Here is a 20,493-nt window from a genome sequence, read left to right as displayed (position 1 = left end):
GCGCCGCAGGTTTTTTTTTTTTTTTTGCTTGGGGCGGCCAAAAAGCCAGAGCCGGCCCTGTAACTAACTAGTTATATTGACTATTGACCATCATGGCTTAGCAGTCAGTTTTTTCAGATCATGTTGAATATGATGTCAGCATGGTCATAGGGTAAATTCTGACTGCAAAGTTGTAGTCAACATCATGTTACTTAAGAGAAAAGTTCTGTAGGTTCTGTTCTAGCTTTGTATGGAGCTCATCTGAGCCAGACTTGACAGATCTTTATGTCCTATAACACAGATGATAAAATGCAATTTCTACTGGAAGAGGCAGTTCGGATTTTAAAATCATGCGTGTACATACCTTCCACATAAGATGCACATATCTATTTGCAGCTGACGCTGAAGATTCAATTACTCTCCACAAATCCACTTTTTTTGAAGGAGCTATTAAAAACAAACAATAAAAAGTATAAAACTTGCTGTTGCTTTTTAAAGAAGATTAACAGCAGTGTTGAATTTTTTTTTCCTTACTGACCCTTGTATACCTTCTCTCTATGTTGCAATCAGTCTCTTATTTCCATTCTTTATGGTCATTTCACTCTTCTTTCCTAGCTCTAGATTTTTATTTCTTTTAAATAATCCTGTTTTTTCTCCTCCATTTTATATTCCTCACTGATCAGATCTCTCTATCCCTTTCAGTTTATCTCTTGTTCTGCCCTCCCCCTTCTAGCCTTCTTTAATTGAATGTATTTGTTTTCACAATTTCAAAGCCAAACTATGACATCAACCAACTGACAATACGCTGAAAATAGTCTGCTAATATTAACTTCTGTGCCAAAAGATTCAAAATTAATCCTGTGAAAAACTATGTTGTAAACAATTAGCCTGCCTTGTTGTTCTGTTCTTCCTATTTTCTCTTTACTCCATTCACTCCAGATTTCTGATTCAACACCAACACATTGAATGGCAATAGCATACTCTGTAAAATCCGATAGATCCTTGAGATTAAATGATGTTCTTCTTTTATTTTGATTCATAGTGAAATTAGCTGTTACCTAAAAGTGAAAACATGAACACAAAATATGTTGTCTTTCTTAACAAAAAAAAATAAACCTCAGCAGATACTTTATCTACTTAAAAACCTCAAAGACCATATCTATCATGCCTCCCAGATCACCCCTCCATTATAAATAAAAGGGAAAGCTACTCATCTTGTAAATAGTGCTTCTGTGTGTAGCTTTCTAATTTCTGGATCTTTGCAATTGTTCCACAAGATCGGCACCAGTTCTTAAGGTTACATTTTACCCTTAATGGCAGTGGTAATGGAGTAGAGAGCATGAGCTAGGCTCTCTGTTGGCCATTGCGCCCTGCCCTCTCTGAAGCATCAATGCTGCCCTACAACTGTTTGTCATCTCCAACTGCATGGGAACCAAAGGTCCCAGCAATAAGACAATCTAAAGATGATCAACATATGATCAAAATATCTGTACCAATGAAAAGTCAGAAAAACCATGTGCCAAGAGAAACTCCCCCTGAAAAATTATCCTCCAAACTCTGAGGGGAAACATGTAGATGAGTGGCAATAATGATCACTTCGAAGAAGAATTATATGGTTTATAATTTTCACCTACTCTAAAGAGGTAATCAGAACAAGGGTCTCAGCCCAGGAAAGCAGGGAAGTTCCATGATTGACCCAAAACAAAAATGAGAGCAAAGCTGAAACATGCAGTAACCCACAAGCCCGACACCAACAGTGGGAATAGGGCAGATTTTTTTTTAAATGTATACTGAAAGGGGGTAAGATAACCTCTTAAATCAACATTGAAGAAGATAATGAAGTGTGACAATTAATCAATAAGGAAGGGGGGAAAACACTCAAATCTCAGCCAACTGAAACAAGAAATTCATAACAAATTTTTGGGGTGGGAGTGGGAAGTTTGGCGACCCCTATGTTGGAGACAAGCTTCAGAGTACGGAGAGTCTGAAATCAAAATTCCCACCTGGAGGCCAAATCAAAGAAATAATGCTTTGTAAATGTGTGGAGAGAGGACCAGAAATCGACGATGGCACCCCTGGTGGCTGCCTTGTCTCTTATTAAGTGAGCCTTGATATGGCTTCTTTGTTTCAGCTCAGCCAAATCATAGCAATACAAAATACAATCAGACATCCCTGAAATGGTCTCCAAAACAAAGAAAGTTTTGTGGATTTTCTTCAAATTTTAATTCACTCCAGTTAGAACCCCAAAGACTTAACGATGAGCATATGAAAAAGCGCTTCCCTGGGGAAGGACATGTGATTATAGGAAAAATGTTGGATGATAGGCTCATTAACAGGTGGAACTTCAACACTACCTTAGAGAAGAATATCAGTTAAGTCCACAGCCCCATCTTATTCTTATAAAATCTAGTTAAGGTAGATCCATCACTAGGGTATGATGCTCACTCATTGTGCAGATTGAAGCCATTGCAGCCAGGAAAATGACCTTCCGTGTAATAGACTTAAACTCACAGGAACTGGGTGGTTCAAAGAGCTTTCTTTCGTCAGCTCTGTCAAGTCCACATTCATAACCCCATGACAAAAGGGTTTGCTTTTTTTTTTTTTTAAATGGAAGGTTTTAAAAGTATCAAGCCATGCAGAGACCTTCATCTAGTTTATGATAGGCTCAAATAGCTGCTAAATGTATCTGGAGTTATTTTTATAAATTGGACTCAGACAGGTGGACAGAGTAGACAAGCTATTTTTGTGAAGGGCAAACAGAGGGGCCCACAGTGAATCATTTCCACTTAGAATTGTAGGTCAGATGAATTGTGAGATGCTAGGAAGACATAAGCCGCCTTCTCGAACACACTGCTTACACATTTCTACCCTGCCAGGAGCCAGGCTGTCAGAGAAACATCTCCTACTTTTGTTCTAATCTAACCTAGAGTAAACATAACTATTGTATTTGCGAGAAAATTATAATAAGAAAAACATGTTTGATCGTTGGTCTGACTGAGGGTACCTCCACTGAAATTTTCCTAGGACAAGTAAGGAGTAGGATGGCTCTGAAACAGACACAAGGGCAAGAACAATTTACCCTTGACAGTGAAACAGAAGGTCTTATCCATCTCTATTTTCTAATATTCTAATATCATGCATGCTTATATTACATTTGATACATTACTAATACATGAGTTATTATTAGTGATCTTACATCCTTGCCTTTTGTCATCAGCATTTAAAAGGATCAACATTTACGTCAGTGACAAATGATCTAATATTCTGAAAATAATGATGTAACTTACCGAAGTATTTGAATTTGTGTTTCTGTATCGAAGACGACAATTTAAATCTAGCAATGTTGGATCAGGTTTGTCCCAGGTTATGTTAAGCAATTGCTTTACACCAGCAATGTTTTCTACTGAAACTATCTTAGGAGGCTTAGTTTTCACTGAAATTAAGAAAAAAAGCTCATACTTTTAATAGAAAAACATTCTACAACTTGACTTCAAATAAAAGTTTAGAATAGTTTGAGTATGTAAATTCTAGGAATAGTTACTTTATTATTCTAACAACGCAAGTTGTAACAAATTTGCACATATCAATGCATATTACATTTATACCAACTGTAATGATGAAAAACTACATATAGGACAGAGATTACATGCACAGCTAACTACACTGTTTGTAGACTAACTTGCACACAGATGTGCAAGTTTCTTTCATATGTAAATGCATTGAATTTGTTTCTATTTATAATGTGACCACCACGTTTTCCTCTCAAAGGCAGGGGACAGAGAAAATAATAGAGCTGCAGCTGAGTCCTACCTGGAGAAATAAGGGAGAACTCAGTTGGAAGATGGTTCAGGAGTGACAGGAGTTCGAGGGAAGGGCTGGCAGAACTGTTAGGGAATGGACAAGTATTGAGAGAGGAGAGGAGAGACTAGACTAGACAACTGCTGCTGATGTAATGGTGGATGTTACAGCTGGGAAGTACCCACTGAGGAGGTTGTACTTTTTTTCCTCAGTAGGATCACTACACAGGCAGAGTTTTCACATGAATAAAACTGAACTGTAATTCACGAGTCTTTATGTAGATATAAAAATATGGATTCTATCCTATTCAGATTCTAACCTAGCTAAGCTATGACAAAGCATAACAGAGGAAGAAGTGGAATCAGGCAGGATGGAGGGAGGAAGAGGTACACAACATGTTATGGTTGCTTGGTTTTGTGATACGCATAATGGATTTATTTATTTTAAATAATTAACTAGAAGAATGGCATAGTGGAGTGAGCAATGTAGGTATTCTGGGAAAAGATAAATCCATCTGTTTACTTAGAGCCAAATCCTAAAATCCTTTTGGATGCTGAATAGCACTTCAAATCATCCAATTTAAATCAAAGTGCTACTTAATATGCCTGATGGTTGAAGAATCTGACCTTCATTTACTAATCCATAAAAATTCAGTAATTTACACTAGTTCTCCCAGTCATTAGTATAAATAATGCAGTAAATAAATGTACTGCATTACGTGTACAAGACTGGAAGGGCGTTTAATCACACATTGGTAATGCACTAATGAGAGTAAAGTTTTTCAACACTGCTCTGTGCAATATGCTGAGAGAATTGATATGGAAAGGCAAGGAAGTACAACAATAATCAAAAACCTCTTTCAATTAGAGACATACAAGTCTTAAAACAGTTGATGAGCTCTCACTGGACAAATCTGAACATCAGAGAACCACAGTGTTATTTGACACAACTGACGGTTTCTGTTTGGGAGACTCTTAAGTTAGAGAAGTGTTGAGGTAATTGGGTAGGCAATATAGTAAGAGTCAGACTGACACAGCTTGCATGTATCTGGTTACAAAAAGAGCTTTTGCCAATATGCTAATCTCTTCAAATATATAAATACATTTTACATGAAAATATTACTTACAGTATATATTACACTTTAGGAGGGAACAGCAAGGTAATGTACTTTAATTAATAAAATTTTGTAAATGTTCAAACAGTAATGCAGATTCAATTCTGGCTTTTGGGTGGAGGGTGCATGGGAAGGGTTTGTTCTTTAAATAGCATGTTCTTGCTATCAATTGAAGAACACAGCTGCTTTGATTCTGCTTCCCCACTGAATTATCCATAGAGCCCTGCACAGATACAAAATTTGTATCTACAGCCAATCCGCAAAAATGATCCACGGATATAAAGCAGATTTGCAGGGTTCTAATCATCCATGTTAATGTATTCCACTGCTAATTTTTTAATGGTAAAGGTGCAAAACCAACGTAAGAGAAAAAGATGGGGCTTTTGAGGTATTTCTTTTATATAGGCCCAAAAAATTTCAAAAATAAAAGACCTAAACTTTGGTACGTAAATCCACATTGAGGCACTCCAATAAGTAGCATGATTTTGAAGAGTGCTGAACACCCAGTATCTACCACTAACTTCAATCTCCTGGCTAAGGGTCTCTTTCTCTGCTACTTCTCCTCTGTGCCTACGCCCTCGAACCAGTAGTCCAGCTGTGGACTGCTGACCAAGGCTGAAATTTGACATGTATATCCCCTTGTGCTGTTCCCCTTTCTCCTCCAGGAACACCCGCAGTTGGTAGTGCTGATCCCCTCATGAGGAGCACAATTACTGAAATGAGGACATTTCTGGAAGGGAGAGGTAGCAATACATGCAGAGGAACATGCCTTGGAGTATAACTTAGGGAAAGTATGGTCAGGATCTTGGAGGTTAATAATGTGGAGAAGGGGTGCAGAGGGGCAGATATTGCAGTCTTAGCCAATAAATCAGCTGTGGTCCTGCAGAGTGGGGCACATTTGGGGGGGCAGCTATATAAGGGTAGAGAAGAGGGCAATATCTGTTTATAAAGTTAAGGAGGTTTACTGGCTGAAGGAGCTATCAAAGGACACAGCGGAATCAGTATCAGGCAGCTCCAGAGTGGATGTTATGGCAAACCATACACCAGTTCAGGTGCATAGTGTGGACTCACTGAAATCAGTGCAATGCAGCCAACTGAAGAACAATTATTCAAGTGCTAAGACAGAAAAGTCCCAAGAGGCAGAGCTCTCTACCATTCTCCTTGTAAAATGGTTTCTTAGAATGCAAGAGTACTGAGTGACACCAAAGTATAGTCTTTGCAGCCGGGTTTTGAATATGGTTCTCCCACATTGTAAGAGAATACCCTAACCACTGGGCTAGAGGGTAGTATGGAGCCGGTCTCTGTCAATCTCTCCTGTTTAAACTGTTCCACTATGTGTAAATACTTAAATAGTAATGGGGAAAGAGAGAGACTTTATAGCTTGGTGGTTAGGCATTCACCTGGGAGGTAGAATACCCAAGTTCACATCCTTGTTCCAATAATTAATTATTTAAAACAAAGTGGAACAGCTTCAACAAGAGATTGAGCTCACCAAAATATCCCACAGCCCACTGGCTAGGACACTCATCTGCAACATAGAAAAGATGCAAGTTCAAATCCCCTGCTCAGACAGAGGGGGAAACTGACCTTGGGTCTCCCACATCCCTAAGAGCCCTAAACACCGGGCTAAAAGGGAGGCACCACCACCATCCCATTTGACAAATGCCACCTCCTCACTCTTTCCCTTCGCCCTCCCCCCGCCAAAAAAAGTTGGCCAAAACTATTCAGCAAATTCACAAATAGCTTCAATCAGTCACAAACTGCCTTTTTGGCAGATAAACTAGTCATCCCAAAAAATATTGCCCAGCTCTAATCTAAAGGCCTGAGACCCTCTCGATTCTTTGCAGGTTCAGTAAAATGGAATTAGCAGGAAAGACACATGGAAATTGTTTTGAATAAAATTCATTATATCTGTGTGCAAATGTGAACTTATTAAGTTAAGGTTGAGAAAAATAAGCATCTGTATAATTTAAATGATTTTTTTTTCCAGTTTAGGTATAGTAACAATGACAAAAAGTTGTTAAGAAATACTAAATTCTTGGGAAGAACATTCACTAATTCAGTTACATTAAACCTGACTATGCTGACGGACTATTGAAATGTGTAACAAAATTGTCATTTAGGAATAATCTACCTTTCCACTTGATATTTTTGATACATAGTTTCATGTGTTGCAGAACAATACTGTATGACATTCACAAGTGATTTAGTGAGAGGAATTTAAATTAAAAAGCTTTTCAGCAGCTCTTCTTACACTTTCAAGTTATGTTTGTTCAGCTGAACTCTTCAGCACATATAAAATCCTTACCACTCACGGGACTTGTGTTAACCAGGTCTGCCTGAAACTTACGTGGGAAAGAGACAGATTTAATACTCAAATGGTAAGCTCCTTCTGGCAGGGACTGTGTTTTTTGCTATCTATTTGCACAGCACCTAGAACCAAGAGGCGCTGGGTCTCTGGAGCCCATCAGTGCTGCTTTGTTACAAATGAAGAACATACAGAATGTAATCAGGCCTAGAGAGAATTTCTACAGAAAAATAAATTGATATATAAAGATTTCTGTTTTGGCTGACACAAGAAACTCAATAGGTTATCATCCCAATTACAATCTGAGAAAGCAAGGTAGAATGCCCTAGATCCAACGTATACCAAAGAGACTCCCTTTCAGTCTATTTCACACTTGAAAACTTTCCACACTTTTTCAGGATTCAGTTAATCTTTTCCCAGAGCAAACTGAGGACCGTCATGTGCTTGCTCAGAATGAAAAGCTATAAAAATGTGGATTGCCCCATTTATTTCCTATTCTAAAACGTATGCTGTATCCTCAATTTGATATTCTATTTTTATTTTTTGTTTTAATGCTTTTCACTTGATTTTTATAAGAAAGTTATTTTGTGTAACTAAATGTCAGCATGGTTTTATTTGATCTCGTTATGTAGTATTTTATCTTTAAGTATTTTACAAAAGAAGTTACCTATTTTATTCATAATTATAGGAACGCAATCAGATATGCCAACACCCAAGACATTTTCAGCTTTCACCTGACAACAATAGTCTTCAGCAAATGAAATATTTGGGGGGAAAAACGAACATGATCCATTGTTGCTTTGACAGGTATCCTCTTGAATTGCATCCTTCAAATTTTGATCCCTGTTATTACAAAAACCAAAGAAAATTTAATTTGCAACCCTTTCTTAAATCAAGGACAACTAAAAGAGTTAATGGGCTTAGTTTTAATTAGAGAGACAAGGTGGGTGAGGTAATATTTTATATTGGACCAACTTCCGTTTGTGAGAGAGACATGCTTTCGAGACCTGAAGAAGCACTTTGTGTAAGCTCAAAAGTTTGTCTCTCTTGCCAACAGAAGTTGGTCCAACAAAAATATTACCTCACCCACCTTGTCTCTCTAATATCCTGGGACCAACACCGCTACAACATTTCATAAAATGTTAGATTCAATTAGCAATTATAGTTTAAAACAAATATTCAATAAATTCCAAACAACAAGCTATGTTCTTCTAGTGAAATTCTCTTAAAGGAAGCTTAACTACCAATAAATGCCATTCCCACAATGTATTGCCCCTGCAAATCCATACTGTAGGATTTTGTTCAAGTCTTAGAACCATTTAAAGGCTGTTAACTGTTAAGGAGGCATATGTGCAGCCAGCACAGAGCCAAACAGATGTAACTGCAGTGAAAACAGCAACGTTCAAGGAGCAGCAGTGAACAGAACAATCAATTTAATGGGGAATCCATGAGCCTAGTTAATACCGGGTTAAAATCCTAAGCAGGAGTATTACAGATAGATGTACACATGCAGCACCCTTCTTGAAAAGCATTTCATAGCAGGATGCATGAACACAGAAGCACTCTCCACAAGAAAAAGGCAAGAAGCAATGAACTGCCACATACATTTCAAATATGGAAAAAGACAAGCCCGGCTGTACCAGTGATAAGATATACCATGAGAGAAGGAAAGAGAGAGACTTTTTGAAAGAGTTTGTTCCATTTCAGCACACACTTTCCTCATAGATAGTATGTGATGAGAGACTAACAAAACCTGTTTCATTTCATCTGACTATAAACAAAATTCTTCATCAACTACAATGCCTCTCAATCTACCCACTTCCTCTCTCCCAGTCTCCTTGCCCAGCCAGTACCATTCTTCCCCACCACCTCCACCAGTTTCTTCTGACCAGACCAGGCTCCTTGTCCTAATCTACTCCTTTCCCTCCCACCAGGTCAGCTCTTGTCCTCTCTCCATTTAAGTGAAGTGGTTTCCTCCTCCATGCTGCCTGGGTACTAGCAAGGGAGTCACTGAGAGCACAGAAGAGAAAGGCTCACTGCCCTTCATTATGGTGTCCAGTCCCACCTTGGCCCAGAGTGGACAAGAGTAGCAACTACATGTCCAGCTTTGCACTCCTGGGCTGAAGAAGGTTGCATCACTGTGTGAAGGTAACACAGGCACAGCCCAGTTAGGCCAATGGGAGCTGTGGGGCAGGTGCCTGTAGGTGGGGCGGGGGGCGCAGAGCCCCCTGGCCACCCCTCCACCTAAGATCCGGAAGAACATGTCATCGCTTCCTGGAAGCTGCCGGAGGTAAGCGCCGCCTGGAGCCCACACCCCTTACCCCAACCCTAACCCTGAACTCCCCCTCACACCCAAACTCCCTCCCAGAGCCTGCACCCTGCACCCCCTCCCACACCGCAACCCCTTGCCCCAGCCCTGAGCCCCCTTCTGCCCCCAAACTCCCTCCCTGGGCCCACACCCCCTCCCATACCCCAAACCCCTGCCCCAGCCCCCTCCTGCATCCTGAACCCCTCATTCCTGGCCCCACCCCAGAGCCTGTACCCCTAGCCCAGAACCCATACCCCTGCCACACCCCAACCCCCTGCCTCAGGCCAGAGCCCCCTCCCACACTCCAAACCCCTCGGCCCCACTCACAGCCAGAAGCCTGAACCCCCAGCCAGAGCCCTCATCCCTCCCACACCCCAACCCCCTGTCCCAGCGCAGAGCCCCCTCCCATACCCGAAACTCCTCATCCCTAGCCCCACTCCAGAGCCCGCACCCCCAGCCAGAGCCCTCACCCCCTCCTGCATCCCAACCCCTTCCCCAGCCCGAGGGTAGGGGAGAGCAAGTGATGGAGGGGAGTGAGTGCAGGCAGGGCCTCGGAGAAGGGGCGGGGGCGGGGCAAGCGTGTTCAGTTTTCTGCTATTAGAAAGTTGGCAACCCTAAGCCCAGTAACAAGTGAGCTGGTGAAACATGCTCAGTTACCCTGTGGGGATGGTGCATGTGCAGTCTGGTCAGCACCAGGGGCTGTGAGGGGATGGAACATACTTGGTGAGGATGGAATATTCAAAGATTTTAGCTGCTAACCTCTAACATGCCTATTGAGACTGTGTAAACTGAGATTTTTCAAATTCTTATAATTTGGCCACATTTGGCAGATTTTCACAGGAACAGCAAAAAGTTACATCTCTGACACAATGGTCATCCCTTCTGCCAAATTTTGAGTCCCTGCCCAAAGCATGGGGACACTAGAGAATCCCAAAGGAAAGGTCACTAAAAAATTTTTAACATTGCAAAACAAATTTATTTTTTCCTAACCTAGTTTTCAGAAACGGCTGAAATGTTTTCGTTGAAATTTTTCATAAAAAAAATAATAATAATCAGCCCAAGGCAGACAACTAACAGAAAATTTCAGCCCGAATGGTTAAAGTTTGTCAAAGTTAGGAGCAACTGAAACTAGGGTATTATGTGAAGTGTTGGGCAATCTTTATAACAGGTGTTGCTACCAACCCTGCTTATTATATGTTTTCATTACATTAAAATTTTCAGAGAAAAAAAATCCCAAATCTATCAACACAAAAGCTGAATTCGATGTCAAGGCTGCAAATACAAGAGAAAGGGTGAAATGTCAGGACTGCTTAGAGAAAGCAGGTTATCAGGTAAGATTGGTGTCCCTCTATAGCAGGGATCGGCAACCTTTGGCACACGGCCTGCCAGGGTAAGCACCCTGGCGGGCCGGGCCAGTTTGTTTACCTGCCGCATCCGCAGGTTCGGCCGATCGCGGTTCCCACTGGCTGCGGTTTGCCGCGGGAAGTGGTGGCCAGCACATCCCTTGGCCCGCGCCAAACCTGCGGACGTGACAGGTAAACAAACCGGCCCAGCCCACCAGGGGGCTTACCCTGGCGAGCCGCATGCCAAAGGTTGCCAATCCCTGCTCTATACAAACCCTAAACTCTGGATCAGTATTGAGTAATTAACAGCAGGTACGCAGTGGCAGTTGCTTACCCGCCGGGGAGATAAGGTGTCAGGAAAAATGTCTCTCAATATGGCTTCAGAGGATTGCTCCAAAGTACACTGTATTAGCTAATCTTTTAAAACTAATTTTTGCAAAACACACAGGTCATAATGATCTCTACTAAGTCATCATTTTTTTAAACTTTCAATAAACTTTTAATATCCGAGGAGCCAAGACTCAAGGTCTTCCAACCACCAAGATTTTCAGTCTTACTTGTTTACTGTTCTTTCCCCTCTTCCCATTCTGCTTAGCAGAAACTGCCAGTTAGTTTTGACCTTGCAACTAAAAGCCTGCTTTCTAATTAACCCTTAACTATGTGGTGTTCTATTTTATTAATTCATGATGGCTGAATGCACATAATATAGTTGCAATTGGCTTAATTATATTTTGGGGTACACACACCCCTGAAATCCAGGGTAACACCAGCAGGAGACTTTTGCTTTTTTTCCTGTCCATCTGCTGGTAGGAGGAATTATACCCACTACACCTGGGTTGGCAGAAAGGTACGCTGAAGATGTGCCGAGTATTGACCGATAATTTTTTCCTTCTTTTTACTTACAGTAAGATCCCCCTGTTATCTGCTTAAGTATTGCAGCTAATACTGAAATTAGGCTTGTCAGCAATTTCCTGCAATTTTTTTTCTGATTTTAAGGACTATTTACTGACCTGAAATCCTATGTAATATAATTAGTGACAGAGGTGGCAACGTCCTGCCACATCCTTGGGAGACCGTATTGAATTAAGTTTAAGTATCTTTGGAGTACACTGTATTAAATGAATTGTGTATGTATTACTGGGGGCCAGGATTGCGTGTGACCTCTCTAGGGCGGAGATGTGATAGATGTGAGGCCTGGGAGTTTAAAAGCCAGGCAAAAATGGGCTTTTGGGAAACAAGTGTTCAGTGGATTTCCTGGGGAATACTTAGAGAGAGGTTAATGCAAATTCCTAATCTCTGGTTATTCAAAAACCCAGCCTTTTGGAGCTACACCCTGAGGAGATGGTGATGGGCTGCTGATTATTTCTTCAAAGAGACTGGAAATTAAAGGCTGTAGCTGTATAAAGAATTGGCTGAACTGCCCAGGGGGCAGACAGCTATGAACTTATAACCACAGGGAGAACCCAGCTGTGGGTTTTGAAGGACTGACATCTACCAGAGCTTGAAGTTGGAGTTAGGGGTGACCTTTGGTAAGCTTTTTAGTATGCATACAGGTTATTTATTGTTTTTCATGTTTTCTCTGTAACACTTTCACCTTAAGAATAAACGTGCTTGCTTTTGTAGATTATTTTAATTTATAACTGCAAGCAATACACTGGAGAGAAAACTATGGAGAGATAGCAAAGTGCAGATGCTAACCTTTTAGGCAGTCTGGCTTGCTGGGGATATCACAGCTTAGGAAGGGAATTGTGCAGCTTTAAAGATTGCCCAATAAGGAGGGACTGAGATGAAGGTCTCCGCTCTAGAGAGGTGATGGCTGGAAGCCAGAAACCTAAAGCAGGTGTCCTTGGTGGACCACAGAGGGGGAATAATGGTGCAATTGCTCTGAAACTATGACATAACCTTTCTTCTTGTTAAAAATTATCTCCAGGGGTTTCTCAATTTTCTCTGCTAATTCTTTACACTTATACCATCCACTTCTGCTATTTCATTAAATTTATCTAGGAACTGTTTCACTACTCTGTCATCAATCCTTTCAACAGAATTCTCCAGACACTCACTGTCAACTCTGTACTTCTCATTCCAAAAATATATATATATATATATATATAATAGCTGCTGTCAGTGTCTGTTACTTCCACGTCCTCTATAAAGTGGTTTCTTTACTTATTTAGTAGTGATCCTACCCATTCTTCTGTTTTTCTCTTAATCTCAAACTTTTTGATTACTAGAGACCTCAATATTAACAGCATAAACTGACCTTTGCTACACCAATGAAATTACCATTGAAGCCAAAAGAAGTTATATGTGCATATCTGAAGGCAGAATTAAGTCTATTGTATTTAATTTCCAACCATTTGTATTTATCTAACATAAAACATAGTTGTAGATTTACCAAAGCAAGTATAAAACTGACTACTAGGAGATTTATATTTGTACTGCATTTATCCTTGATGTCAGCAGTTTTGTTCTTTCATCATTCTACCCAAATCTGCATTTACATTGGGTATGTTGTGTTCATTTCTCAGCAACCTCAACTCCAGTTTAAACAGATAGGGTTAGGGCATGGAAATATATTGCATAATGAATACCAGCAAACTGGTAAGACTAAAGAAATGCATAAAGACATGTGAAAGACTGCAGAGGAACAATAGGCAGCACTGTTTCATTAGCTGTGCAAAGTGCTAAGAACTGGATAGTTCTGAATTCCAAATTTATCTTTGCCATTGATTCAATGTGTGCTCTTGTCAAGCCATTTTATCCTTCTGCGTGTTTGCCCATTTTATAATGAGGATAATACTTGCCAGTCTACCTCCCAGGTGTGTTAAGGGTTAATTAGTTAATGTTTTACAGCAGTCTGAAAATGTAAAGTATGTATTAATGCCAAGTACTGTTACTGCAAATTAAATATGTACAGTTAGTTTATACTTCAATCATTCCAAAACTTTCTTATGAGAAAGGTATTCGATACTTACGAAATATTAACCTGAGCGTATTTTGTTTTTTTAAGATAGGTAACTTTTCTTGCAGTCCATCTGCGAACACAACAGCCATCATAAAAATAAATGCAGGTAATATTTTTTATATTGTCTGCAGAGAATGTAAAATGAGATAAAAAAAGAATTGATCTTCAGGAAAATAGCATGTTGTTACAGTACATTTAATTTTTTCTTTTAGTACTTCTAAACTTCTGAAGATAACTTCCGTAATGGCTTTTCTTGTCTTACGCTAATGGATTTCCTTCTTTAGTTGAATCAGCAGAACATTTACCTAGGAAAACTCTTCGTTATGTAGTGAATGAAAACTATCAAGATAAAAAACAATCTCTGCCCAAACCTGGTATAAAAATACTAACCAATGATGCAATGTAAACTGCATCTACTCTGCATCTAACTTCAGTCTAAAGCGTTAAACAAACAAGGTCAATTTCGGATTTGGATATTGTGGCTTAGCCAGTTCTCCAATAGTGGGGAAAAGAAAAAAATGGTTACTCACCTTCTCATAACTGTTGTTCTTCGAGATGCGTTGCTCATATCCATTCCAATTAGGTGCATGCGCACCGCGTACACAGTCGTCAGAAAATTTTTCCCCTAGCAGCACCCATTGGGTCGGCTGTGGAGCCCCCTGTAGTGGCGCCTTCGTGGCACTCAATATATGACCCTGCTGACCCGGTGCCTCCTCAGTTCCTTCTTGCCGGTTACTCCGACAGAGGGGAAGGTGGGCGGGTTTGGAATAGATATGAGCAACACCTCTCGAAGAACAACAGTTACAAGAAGGTGAGTAACCGTTTTTTCTTCTTCGAGTGATTGCTCCAATTAGGTGACTCCCAAGCTTTACCTAGGTGGTGGGGTCGGAGTTATGGAATCGCTGATTGAAGCTCCACTCTGCCGAAAGCTGCATCATCTCTGGCATGCCGGACAATGGCGTAATGAGAGGTGAACTTATGTACCGAGGACCAAGTTGCTGCCCTGCAGATTTCTTGTACTGGGACATAGGCCAGGAACACCGCTGATGAGGCCTGAGCCCTCGTGGAGTGTGCCGTAATAGCCGGGGCTGGTATTCTGGCCAGCTCTTAGCACATGCGGATGCATGATGTGATCCAGGAAGATATTCTTTGAGATGAGACCGGGAGTCTTTTCATCTGGTCTGCCACCGCTATGAACAACTGGTTTGACTTCCTGAACGGCTTAGTGCGCTCGATGTAAAAAGCTAGTGCTCGCTGAACATACAGGGAGTGCAGACAGGGAGTGCAGCCTCTGCTCATGGCTACTGGCATGAGGCTTAGAATAAAAAACAGGCAGGAAAATGTCCTGACTAGTGTGGAAGTGTGACACAACCTTAGGAAGAAAGGCTGGGTGAGGTCTGAGTTGCACCTTATCCCTGTGGAAAACCGTACAAGGTAGGTCTGAGGTAAGTGCCTTTAACTCAGACACCCTCCTTGCTGATGTAATGGTGACCAGAAAGGATACATTCCATGACAGACAGAGAAGGGAGCGAGTCACCAGTGTTTCAAATGGGGGCCCCCATTAGCCTGGAGAGGACCAGGTTAAAGTCCCACATGGGGACAGGCTGTCTGATCTGGGGATGTAGGCGTTCCAGACTCTTGAGGAATTGACCAGCCATAGGGTTGGTGAAGACGGAGCATCCAGATGCTCCTGGGTGGAAGGCCGAGGTAGTAGCGAGGTGTACCTTTATGGAGGACTCTACCAGGCCTTGCTGTTTCAGGTGCAGAAGGTACTCTAAGATGAGAGGTACAGGTGCCTGACAAGGGGGTGTACGACGCTGGTCGCACCAACAGGTAAATCTTTTCCACTTTGCCAGATAAGTGGCTCTAGTGGAGGGCTTCCTGCTGCTGAGTAGGCCCTCCCTTACTTATTTCTGAGCACAGAAGCTCCATGGGGTTCAGCCATGAAGCTTCCAAGCCATTAGGTGGAGGGACTGCAGGTCAGGGTGATGAAGGCAACCATGGTCCTGAATGAACAGGTCGGGGAGGAGAGGCAACGTGACCGGAGAGTCCGCTGACAGTTCCAGGCGCGTGGTGTACCAATGTTATCAAGGCCACGCTGGTGCTACCAGAATTATCTCTGCCTCGTCCCAGCAGTCCTTGAGTAGGACCTTGTGCACGAGAGGGAACGGGGGAAAGGCATAGAGCAGGTGGCCTCCCCAAGGTAGCAGGAATGCGTCTGTGATTGAGCCTGGGCTGCGTCTCTGGAAGGAGCGGAACACTGGGTGTTTTCTGTTGCTCCGGGTGGCCAACAGATCGACCTGGGAAACCCCCACCTTCGGAAAATGAGGTGTATGACATCCGGCCAGATGGACCTCTCGTGATTGCGGAAGGACCTGCTGAGGTGGTCTGCCAATATGTTCTGAACTCCTGGTAGATAGGATGCTTCCAGGTGAATGGAGTGGGCTATGCAGAACTCCCACAACCGGAGGGCTTCCCGACACAGGGGAGAGGACCGGGCTCCACCCTGCTTGTTGATGTGAAACATGGCAGTGGTGTTGTCTGTCAGAACTGCTATGCACTGACCTCGTAGTCGGGCCTGAAAGGGCTGTATGACTAGCATGTAGACTTCAGCTCCTTGATGTTGATATGAAGGGAGAGCTCATCCTGCGACCAAAGGCCCTGCGTTTGGAGATATCCCAAATGCACATCCCGTCCCAGAGCTGACTCGTCTGTTACTAGGGACAAGGAAGGCTGAGGGCTTTTGAAGGGGACTCCCTTGCATACTGCCCGAGCGTCGAGCCACCATTGAAGGGACTCGAACACCTGCCCCAGTACCAGGACCACTAAATTCAGGCTGTCACATCCTGAGCGATAGGCTGAAGTGAGCCACACCTGTAAAGGCCTAAGCCTCAGTCTGGCATGCTGGGTCATGTAAGTGCAGGCTGCCATGTGGCCGAGGAGACTCAGGCATCCCTTTGCTGCAGTGGTCAGGTATTGCCTGAGGCCTTGAATGATGTCCGTCATGGCTTGAAATTGGGATTCTGGCAAAATGCTCTTGCCTGAACCAAGTCTAACACCACCCCGATGAATTCTATTCTTTGGGTCGGTGCCAAGGTTGAGGAGCAGACACAGTCTCTCGAATGTGGATCTGACCAATCAGACTTGAGACTCTACCTGCCCCCGGTGTGGCCTCTGAGCGTCCAGTCATCGAGGTAGAGGTACCTGCACCTGCCTCCAATGGAGGAAAGCAGCCACTACCCACATACACTTGGTGAACACTTGGGGGCTGCTGAGAGGCTGAATGGAAGGACCATGAATTGATAATGTTTGTGGTCAACTACGAAGTGTAGGAATCACCTGCGTACAGGCCGAATAGCTATATGGAAGTATGTGTCTTATGTCGAGGGCAGCATACCAGTCTCCCAGATCCAGAGAGGGAATAATGGTGCCCCGGGAGACAATGTGAAACTTCAACTTTACCATGAACTTGTTGAGTAGATTAGGAAGTATCGGGAGTAGAATCCCTTGTCCTTGAGCTCCTGAGGAACCATCTCCACCGCTACCCTGGTGAGAAGCGCCCGCACCTCCTGGATAAGGAGTTGCTCATGAGAAGGGTCCCCGAAGAGGGATGGTGAAGGGGGTGGGAGGGAGGGTAGGAGCAGAATTGGAGAGAATATCTCACTTCTACCATATGGAGAACCCAGCAGTCCGAAGTTATTCGGGACCAAGCACGGTAGAAGTGGGACAGATGATTCAAGAAAGACAGGGAAGGATCCGGAATTGAGGCTGGTGCGCCATCCTCGGGCGCACCTTCAAAAGGCCTGCTTTGAACCCAATAATGGGTTAGTCGGGACCTGGCTCTGCCCAGGCGGGGGTGTTGAAGGCTTTTGTCTGCCATTCCTGCCCCTTCTCCTATAAAATTCCTGCCTCAGCCGAGGAGGGTAGAAGCACTGCTGCTGCTGCAGCTTGAAATGTTTACGTTGGGTTGCCGGGGTGTGCATACGCAAGGATTTCATGGTAGCCCTGGAATCCTTTAGGCTAAGCAGCCTAGAGTCAGTCTACTCCACAAACAGATCTGTCCCCATCAAAAGGCAGGTCCCACATGGTCTGTTGAACCTCGGGCAGGAGTCCTGAGGCCTGCAGCCATGAGCTATGCCTCATGGCGATACCCGAGGACAAGGTATGCACTGATTCCACAGCATCCAACGAGGCCTGTAAAGAGGTCCGTGCCACCGCCTTGCCCTCCTCCACTATCGCTCCAAACTCCTCCCTAGATTCTGTTGGCACCAGCTCCTTAAACTTGAGCATCGAGTTCCAGGAGTTGAAGCAGTATCTACTCAGAATTGCCTGCTGGTTGGCAATCCTGAGTTGCAACCCCCCCATAGAATATACTTTGCGCCCAAATAAATCTAGGCACTTGGCGTCCTTGGACTTAGGCGCTGGGGCTTATTGTCCCTGCCTCTCCTTTTCATTTACTGCAGCCATTACAAATGAGCAAAGCTGCGGGTGTGTGAAAAGGTATTCGTACCCCTCAGATGGGATGAAATACTTCCTCTCCACACCCTCTTCCATGGCCCGACCGGTGCCGGCCCCGCTCTGACTATCTAGACCCCATCTCCAAGTCTGAAGATGGGGACCGGGACCACGATGTCCAAGGCGGTGCCGAGCGGAGCTGGACTGGGGAGTGGCACCACGAGGCTGGGGAGTGGCGCCAAGATCGGGATCTGTGCGGGGACGCTGACCGGTGCCAGGAGCAGGACCTGCTGCACGACGGGGATCAGCGTGAGGATCAGCGTTGCGATTGGGAGCACCGGCGCAACCTGGAGCAGTGCCGCGAGTGCGACCGGTGCCGCGACACCGAGTGGCAGTGCTGAGGGATGGAGCATCATCAGTTTGCCTTGAGACGGTGCCACACGTTGCAGTATCTGAGGCTTGGCTCGAAGGACCGGGGTGCAGTCATGTCAATGAGGTCCCTCACCGCCTCAAAAGTGTCCGGGGTGGATGGCAATTCCACCTCCTTAATGACCTGGATCGGGGAGTCCAATGGCACTGGACTTGATGGTCCCCCTTGCGGGGCCGAAGTCTTTGGCCCTGGGTACTCCTCTCTGGGACGTGCCCCATTGGCCAGCTCCAAAGGGGTGGGTCTCTGAGTCAGAGATGCACGCCTCCCCGGCTGCTGGTGCTGCTTCTGCATGGGGAAATGGGACCGGTGCCGGGTCGATCCCTCCAGTTTCGGCGCCCAGGAGCGGCGGTGCTACGGGTTTCTCACACAGTGTCCTCCCTCTCACAGTGTCCTTCCATGGTGCTGCTTCTACCAATGCCGCCGGGGCGCTGCGCACCGATGAGCTCGGTTCCGGGTCTTGCCACACCAATGAAGGTTGCAGTCTGAGTGCTGCCTCCATAAGGAGATGCTTGAGGCAAAAGTCTCACTCCTTTTTTGTTCTGTGGCGAAACCCTTTACAAATCCTGCACTTGTCCAGTTGGTGTGCTTCCCCCAGACACTTTAAGCAGGCGTTGTGGAGGTCGCCTGTTGGCACGGGCTTGTTGCAAGACTTGCAGGGCTTGAGCCCCTGGGACTTAGGCATGTAAGTCCCCCAAGGAGAACAGAGTTGGGGTGGAGGGTCAACCCCCCAGAAACTTGAGCAATCACTCGAAGAACCACCTGTTATTGTGTAATTCACAAAGACAGAAGGAATATAAAATATCAGTTTGAAATGGAAAGGTAATGTTTGTTCTGGGAAGTCTACTCCACAGCTGTCTTGTTCTTTTTTGTAAGTGTCAATGACAGAGTAATAAACGTAATAAACGTAAGCATGATAAAAGTAGTTCTGTAGTACATCTCTACCTCGATATAACGCTGTCCTCGGGAGCCAAAAAATCTTACCGCGTTTTATTGAACTTGCTTTGATCCACCGGAGTGCGCAGCCCCGCCCCCCCAGGAGCGCTGCTTTACCACGTTATATCCGAATTCATGTTATATCAGGGTAGAGGTGTATATGAAAAAGTGTCTTTCATACTAACTTTGACAGTGCAATATTATAACTTATTAACTGTGTAAAAGCAAAGTATAACTATTCTTTTCTCCAAAAATAGCCAGTAAATTTTTTTGAAGTTGCAATTTCATATATATGCTATGTGGAGTAGCAGAAAAGGAGAAGGGTAATGGGGTGCAGAATTATGATCCAAGACTAAAGAAATTTAGTTTCTATGTCTGTCAAGTGACACATACAGTTACATATTTTCACTCATGAATTATAAATTCAGAAGGGACCATTGTGATCATCAAGTTTAACCACCTGCCTAACATAGGCCATAGGACATCCCTGAATTAATTCCTATTTGAACTAGAGCATATCTTTTAGAAAAACATCCAATCTTGATCTAAAAATTGCAAGTGATGGAGAATCCACCACAATCTTTGGTAAATTGTTCTAATAGTTAATTACACCCTCATTGTTACAATTTACACTTTATTTCTAGTCTGAAATTATCTAGCTTCAACTTCCAGCCATTGGATCTTGATATACTTTTGTATTCTAGATCAGAGGTTCTCAAACTGTGTTCCGCAGACCACCAGTGGTCCGCGAGCTCCATTCAGGTGGTTCGCGGATAGGTCTCTCTAAGGTGCGCGTCTGGGTGGCTGCACACGAGAAAATGAAGGGCCACCCACCTAATTAGTGGAGCCGCGCAGGCGTG

General features: G+C 43.7%; 1 protein-coding gene across 1 annotated transcript in view; it reads right to left on the bottom strand.

Annotated features, from left to right (window-relative positions):
- Window positions 1-20,493, bottom strand: part of IL31RA (interleukin 31 receptor A) — a 74,558-nt gene that overhangs the window by 31,736 nt on the left and 22,329 nt on the right. The window contains 5 exon segments of the mRNA XM_026649097.2: window positions 344-426; window positions 872-1,037; window positions 3,267-3,412; window positions 7,867-8,042; window positions 13,826-13,940. Of these exon segments, the coding sequence (XP_026504882.1) occupies window positions 344-426; window positions 872-1,037; window positions 3,267-3,412; window positions 7,867-8,042; window positions 13,826-13,940 (686 nt within the window).

This window comes from Terrapene carolina, unplaced genomic scaffold (genome assembly GCF_002925995.2).
Source record: "Terrapene carolina triunguis isolate 2854851 unplaced genomic scaffold, T_m_triunguis-2.0 Scaffold69, whole genome shotgun sequence".
Taxonomy (NCBI): Eukaryota; Metazoa; Chordata; order Testudines; family Emydidae; genus Terrapene; species Terrapene triunguis.
The sequence above is the reverse complement of the archived record's forward strand: the minus strand, read 5'-3'. Positions and strand labels throughout refer to the sequence as shown.